Source organism: Diospyros lotus, chromosome 14 (assembly GCF_014633365.1).
Source record: "Diospyros lotus cultivar Yz01 chromosome 14, ASM1463336v1, whole genome shotgun sequence".
Taxonomy (NCBI): domain Eukaryota; kingdom Viridiplantae; phylum Streptophyta; class Magnoliopsida; order Ericales; family Ebenaceae; genus Diospyros; species Diospyros lotus.
In genome coordinates, this window is record NC_068351.1 from 11,928,429 (window position 1) to 11,936,122 (window position 7,694).

General features: G+C 36.9%; 1 protein-coding gene across 1 annotated transcript; it reads left to right on the plus strand.

The window, feature by feature from the left end:
• The first annotated feature begins 211 nt into the window (after positions 1–211).
• On the plus strand, positions 212–6,072 carry LOC127790361 (calcium-dependent protein kinase 32). Its single transcript, XM_052319836.1, has 8 exons — positions 212–1,278; positions 3,049–3,172; positions 3,266–3,409; positions 4,185–4,337; positions 4,469–4,584; positions 4,692–4,859; positions 5,188–5,418; positions 5,517–6,072. Exons 1-8 carry the CDS (start codon positions 772–774, stop codon positions 5,667–5,669), a joined length of 1,596 nt encoding a protein of 531 aa, XP_052175796.1. The 5' UTR covers positions 212–771; the 3' UTR covers positions 5,670–6,072.
• Positions 6,073–7,694: the final 1,622 nt, after the last annotated feature.

A 7,694-nucleotide genomic window follows, 5' to 3' on the forward strand; every position in this document is an offset into this window, starting at 1 on the left:
ACAATAAGACTCGACTTGTTATAAATGGCGGCAGGCAATGGCATCCCAGTTAATTATATCCGCAGAGTAGGGGTCAGCTGGTAAACTCACAGCTTCACATATTATTAATATCTGTGGAAAGTTTGAAGTTTAATTTGGAAGTGGTGGGGGAGAGAGCCAAATCAGAATAAAAAATTAAAAAAAAAAAAAAAAAAGAAAGAAGAAGAAGAAGGAGAGAGGGCTATCCTCTTGTTGGAGGAGAGAGAAAACATTGAGATGGGTAGAAGAGAAGAACTATCCAAGAAAATGGCCTCCAGCCTTTGACCTTTCTCTCTTCCTCCATGCTCCATGAAAGGATTTTCAGCTCACCCTAAAATCCTTTCATTCAACCTGTGCTTTCCCAAATCTTTTTCTTCTCCCCTTCAAATCCCAAGCCTTACAATCCTAGTTTTCTATTCGAATCCCAGGTTCGTCTCTCGTCTCTCAGCAATTCAAATAGGGTTTTGAGATCATTAATCTTTTCCGAGATTGAAGGAAGCTGAAGAAAACCCAGGTTCTGTTTTCTTGATTTCTTTGTATTTTGGATCTTAGACCGATCTCCCCCTAGATATAATTCGTTTTGGGAGTCGCATTTTGCCAACCGATCGAAAACGCCTGGGAATTGATTCTTTGATTTGTGAAGAATTTGGAGCTTGTTTTTTTTTTTTGTGTTTTCCTGGGTTTGACCCATAGTTTGGCCAAATCTTGGAACCCATTTCATTAAACAATAGAAAGGAGTTGGGAATTTGATTAATGGGAAATTGTTGTGTGACACCATCTACTGGATCAGGGAAGAAAAAGGGCAAGGATAAACCAAACCCGTTTTCTATTGACTATGGTGGGAAGGGCACAACTGGAAATGGTGGATACAAGTCCTATGTGTTGGACAACCCTACAGGCCACGAAATTGAGGACAAGTACGAGCTGGGTGGCGAGCTGGGTCGGGGTGAATTTGGGGTCACATACTTGTGTACAGATAAATCCTCAGGGGAAGTGTTTGCTTGTAAGTCCATATTGAAGAAGAAGCTAAGGACTCGGGTGGATATCGAGGATGTGAGAAGGGAGGTTCAGATCATGAAGCATTTGCCTCAGCATCCCAATATTGTGAGCTTGAAGGAGACTTATGAGGATGACAACGCTGTTCACTTGGTGATGGAGCTATGTGAGGGTGGGGAATTGTTCGACCGGATTGTGGCAAGGGGGCATTACACTGAAAGGGCGGCTGCAGCAGTGACTCGCACAATTGTCGAGGTTATTCAGGTGAAGATCTGTCTTCCCTCCAAACTTTAGTGCTATTGCTCTGATCTGAATACCATTTTCCTTTCGTAATTAGAGAGTACCACAATTAATTCAATATAATTAGTACCATGAATATGACTAATTACCTGTATGCCTCTGTGCATATCATCTATAGTGTACATGCACATTTTTGTTGTTTTCAAAAGATTCTAACTTGATTTGTCAGTAATCTATATTTTTCTGAATATGAAAGCATAATCACATAAGTCGGAGACAGGTGAGTCAGCTGATGGCGGCTGGAATAGCCATGCACCCGCAGCTTGCCGTTGTGTGAGCTCACACGCTGGCAAGCTTCATAAGTCCTATCTATGTGCGCCTTACACACATCCTATGAAAATAACAATCAGAAGACGATTACTCAAATTATCAACACTGATGCTTGGGTCCTAGACTCAAATCGGGAAAGGTTTCATGTTTTACAAGAAGGGAATATGAAACTGACTTCTCAATATCCTGTCTTGGGAGAGTGCTACTAAGAATACAACAAAGTCACAATGTCAATGTATTCTCCTAGGATAGCTGTACACCCTTTGCATAGGGTGAGTCTTTAGTCCCTTACCAGCAATAGAACCATTTGTGGAAATGTTAAAAACACAAGACTGAGCTCCAATAGCTCAGTGAATAAAAGATCATCTGCACACATGAGCCAAAGGAATGCAACAAAACCAATTTTCATATTAATTGGTGGCAAGTGGCAACCCTATGGCCACAGGGCGAGCTTTATGTTTATTCCATCCAGGGCCAGACCTTTAATGAGGCCCATGAGGCGGTTGCCTCAGGGCCCATAAATCTTTGATTTTTTGGGGGCCCATAAATTTGGAAACCCTCCCTCTCTCGCTCAAGTGCCCAGCCACCCCCCCCCTCCTGTTAGATGAGGAGTGAAATGCTGCACTGTTGAAGTAGTGGAAAGTAAGGATTTTCTGTGGCTTATCTGAGGCAATGCTGAAGTACTTGAATATAATTTAGTTTGATGATTAATAAGTGGATGAAAATATTTTTTTAATCTGTTTTAATTAGTAGAATATATATATATATATATATATATTTTGAAGAATCACTTGTGAGCCCAGTGAATGAAAAATGAAATGGAGGATATTTGCAGTAAAAGGGTAGAAAAAAATGCTATGTTGTCTATTGAGAAAAAAAATGCTTGAACAACTTGATTGATATTTTTGCCTCCAAAATTGCAAGGAGAGTAGTGTTAATGAAGGGGGTAATCTTACCACGTATACAAATGAGTCAAAATAAGCTGGAATATGTCAACCCCCACAGCACAAGTGGAGACAACCTTGCTCTTAGTGGCTTGCAGCTAGTAGACTACAACACACACTACCCAATGCACAAGCACTTGATAGCATAGCATTCCAGTAACATTGCTCTCAACACAACCAATGTAAAGTCACAACACAACACAATACCATCACCCACACAACTGTAAGTGTTCACACATGCCAGAGAGGAATAAACTCCTCCCCTTAGCTTTGGCCTTCATTTAATTGCATTAATTTTCTCCTTTTTCAGTAAACACAAAAGTTCTGTTTTATTGGTTATCTATTTTATTGACCTTTATGTTTTTGGCTCATTAAGCACACATACATACACGTGTCTTTCAACCTAAGATTAGACTCAATGTTTCCTTGCCTTCAACTGTTGCTTAAACGTTTAATAAAGCAAAGATTAATGTTTCTAAACATGCTTCTAGATATGAATTTATTGTTCTTTGCAAAGCAGACGTGTCACAAGCATGGGGTCATGCATCGGGATCTCAAACCTGAGAACTTTTTGTTTGCAAACAAGAAGGAAACAGCAGCCTTGAAGGCAATTGATTTTGGGCTGTCAGTGTTCTTCAAACCTGGTAATTCCTTTTGATGAACATTGTACACAAATGATTGCTTGATTTCATGGTTCCTTCATTTACACTAGCTAAATTTCTTTTCAATTTTGACAGGTGAGAGATTTGATGAGATTGTCGGGAGTCCTTACTACATGGCTCCTGAGGTGCTGAGACGGAACTATGGTCCAGAAGTTGATGTTTGGAGTGCTGGAGTAATCCTTTACATCTTACTTTGTGGTGTACCACCATTTTGGGCAGGTTAGTCTTTGTTTTCCTATAATTGCGTGCAACTTGAAAATGCTATTGGCTTTTCCCCATTTTGTGCCAGGGTCACACAGATGCCTTTTAGTTCAAAGCATTTGAGTGAAGGCTTTTTGGTTATTACATTTTCATGTTTTCCTACCCAATAATCTAAGAGAAGTATTGCCAAATTAAAAATGCTTCAGGATTCAAAATTCCTTTTGCAGAGTAAGACAGGGAAATAGAGAAACAAGAACACTAGCTTACGCATGCGTAAACACGTCTGTCTGCATTTGTGTGTCGAGTGACAAGTCATGCTCATGCTAGGTGTCACCTACTAAAAGATGAGCAGCAAATCAAAAGAGAAATTTCTTTTATTTACGTATGTTAATTTCCAACCTATTAGTCTTGCAAGCCCCTATCACTGGCTGCCTTATGCATCTTCACGGGGCTTCTGAAATGAAGAACCAGCAAATCAGCTATGGAACATCTGAGCTGAGGTGGGGATCAACCACATACATATTAAACCATATAACAAATGTATTACCAATCAAGTGTCAGAAACATTTGTGGAAGTTATTTTGTTAGAAACTAGAATTTCTAGTGGTAGTTTCTAATTGTATTAGTGAAATAGATAAGACTTATCTTCAGAGTAGTCCTACATGAACCAACTTTTTGGATCAATAGAAGGGGCTAGAACTTGCACAGATGGAGTTATCTTTCTGTGCCCAATTTGTATCATCCTTGATTTCTGAAATTGTTCTCATCTGACATTGGTTTTGCTGCTATGTAGAGACTGAACAAGGTGTTGCCCAAGCAATTATTCGATCCGTTGTAGATTTCAAGAGAGACCCTTGGCCCAAAGTTTCTGACAATGCAAAAGACCTTGTAAAGAAGATGCTCAACCCTGATTCTAAACAGCGGCTTACTGCACAGCAGGTGCTAGGTATAGTTCTTTTGACATGGAAGTAATTTGCACATAATTTTGTATGCTGAACAATGTGTGTAACCATTACTTTCATTTTCCTAGAATGTTTTAAGGAATCACAACCAAGTTTTTTGTTTCCCAAATTGCAGATCATCCTTGGTTACAGAATGCCAAGAAGGCTCCTAATGTTTCCTTGGGTGAAACCGTGAAATCAAGACTGAAGCAATTTTCTGTAATGAACAAGCTTAAGAAAAGAGCTCTGCGGGTAATGTTTCAATGTTCAAATAGGAAAAAAAAAAAATCAACGAGTTATTTTTGTGTCCTTTCCTCTAAACATGAATTTTATTGCTGAAGTTCTTAACGAATTGACAGGTTATTGCTGAGCATTTATCAGTGGAGGAAGCTGCTGGCCTTAAGCAGGGATTCCAATTGATGGATACAAGCAATAGAGGGAAGATCAACATTGATGAGCTGAGAGCTGGGTTGCAAAAGCTTGGCCATCAGATTCCTGATTCAGATATCCAGATTCTTATGGAAGCTGTGAGTACCATCCTCTAAACTTATTAATATTTATACAGAAGGAAACTTAAATGATCGTTGAATCACAAGTGGTTCTTTTGTCAGTCCCATGTTTTCACTAGTCCTAGTACCACAAGATCATACCGACATTGTTCACTGAGTAAGCCCGCAAGCTATCATCAGTCCACTGTGAACTATGCTAAATGTACTCTTTTTTGGCAGCATAAAGTAATGTTCTATTAACATTGATGTGCATTGGTAAAATTTAATTAGATTCACGATTTTGTTCTCATTGTAACTTCTTCTTGACTTGTTGAATTGTAATTAATCTGGGTCTGTGCTTTTTCAGGGTGATGTAGATAAGGATGGACACCTGAACTATGGAGAGTTCGTAGCCATTTCCGTTCACCTCAGGAAGATGGGCAATGATGAGCACCTTCACAAAGCCTTTGAATTATTTGATCAAAACCAAAGCGGGTACATCGAGATGGAAGAACTAAGGGATGCCTTAGCTGACGAAGACGAGACAAATAACGAGGAAGTCATCAATGCCATCATGCAGGATGTCGACACAGACAAGGTCTGCACCAATTTCATTGTAGTTTTTGACGTAGGAAGAGTTTACCCGACTGCTTGTTTGGATATAGATCCCTCAAACTTTATTTACCGTGTTGGCAGGATGGACGTATAAGCTACGAGGAGTTTGCCTCCATGATGAAGGCTGGGACAGATTGGAGAAAAGCGTCGAGGCAGTATTCTCGAGAGCGGTACAATAGTCTGAGCTTGAAGCTAATGAAGGATGGATCCTTGCAGTGCAGTGAGGGTAGATAGCTGAAGAAGACGAAGAAGAAGAAGAAGAAGAAGGCATTGCTTGCAAAAAATGGGAAGAAGATAAGCTATTTTGTGGGCTTAAGAATTTTTTTTTTCTTTGTCTCTTTTGATTAAAAATTTGTTTTTGTTGTGTGTCGTCTCTTGTGAATCTGTTGAGACCCCTTTTCCAGCAAATTTAGAAGAAGTTGGGGCAAATGGGTTGGCTCTACGGAGTTTGAGGGGCAAAAGTGTGAGTGAATGTGTGATTGTGGTGAGGCTGTGGATTGAACTATCCATCTGTTCTGTGAATGTAAATTATGTGCCCCCACCAAAACCCCCGCGGCGGGGTTGAGTAGTGCAAAGATGCTGCAGCCTTTGTGGATTGGCTCTGAGAAATGGCTATGAAGAAAACCTTCTTCATGGATCTTCATTTTCTGCTTAACTTTATTTACAACTTCTTCATTCAATTATTTTATTTATCATATATATTTTTGGAGCATACATGAAGAAAAGAGGTTTTTAGGAAGGGTTTTGCCGTACAATTTTTTTTTTTTTTTTTTTAAATATCGTTATATCTTGATAAGAAAACCTTATTAATCCGGTGTAAAAAGAGACATATTTGCTCTTATAAGAACACTGTATCAATGTGTCTCGATCTATCATTTTAAGTTATATCTATACCTTTTTTACTCTCTTTATATAATTGTTCTACTTTAAAGTTGTATGTTAATTAACAAAAGATTTATTTACTTTATTTTATCTAATATCTCCAATAGAAAGGATTGGTGAAGCACAAGTTAGTAGTTGAGTGAGCTTTCAAGAAAAAGCAACAATAATTACCAGAATTAATTGCCCCTCTATTTCTAATTAATTTCCTCGTTAGACATTTGAAAAATGTTGGATGCAAATAATAGATTATACCCAAAAATATTACATTATACAAAAAAACACAATAATTAATTCATGGTTCTTCATTTTTTGCTTGACTTTATTTACAACTTCTTTATAAAGTGAGCCATAATCCATTGTTTTTTTAACATATTTCTACATAAGAATCCCAACACATAAACATGGACGATGAAGGTGATGAGCAGCAAGAACAATCTACAAAAAAAAAAAAAAAATATATTGAAATACAACATTTTCAAGATACATTTTAAGAAAACTTATTTGATAAATGGGACTATACAAGTTACTTGGCACCATTGATAGTGGTGGATATAAGTTGCTTAACAAGCACTTGAATAGCAAGCATCCAATTCAAGTGCATATTGACGAGACACAATCTCAAATAGTCGAGTTTGTAACTTTTAGTCTCTCTTCTCTTTTGTTTATTCCAATGAAAAAAATAGAGATGAATTAATTAAAATAATTTATATTGAACATTTATCTTTTGATTTTGATGAAAAAAATAAGATTTATTAATTATTGTCAAAATACTTTAAATCCTTCGGCTAAAAATATGCCTAAAACTACTCTTACACATACACTTCATTTACTTTACAAAAAATGAAAAAAGAGTTACAAATTTTTGTTAGAAATTTAAATGGTAAAGTTTCTATTTGTAGTGATATTTGGAGTATCATTGGCAAATGCATTCATGTATGGGTATTACATGTCATTGGATTGATGATAGTTTGAACATTCAAAAACGTATTATTGCATTTAGAATTTTTGATGAAAGATATATTGTTGAAAATATTTACAAAATTATTAGTTCTATTTTGCAAGAATATTATTTAGTGAATAAATTTTTTTTCTATTGGTTTAGACAATGCTTTTGTTAATACTGCTTTTATTAGAGAATTGAAAAATATTTGTAAACCAAGTTTTTGCGATATTTTTTTTTCCATATAAGATGTTCATGTCATGTATTAAATTTATGCGTTCAAGATGGATTAAGATCTCTTGAAATTTATCTTACCCCTATTAAAAAAGTTATTTCGTATTTGTGGGTTCACTCACAAGTAATGAAAGAATGTGTTAGATTTTGTAAGGAAAGTGGAATGAGATCTAAAAGATTTCATAGAGATGTTATAACACGAT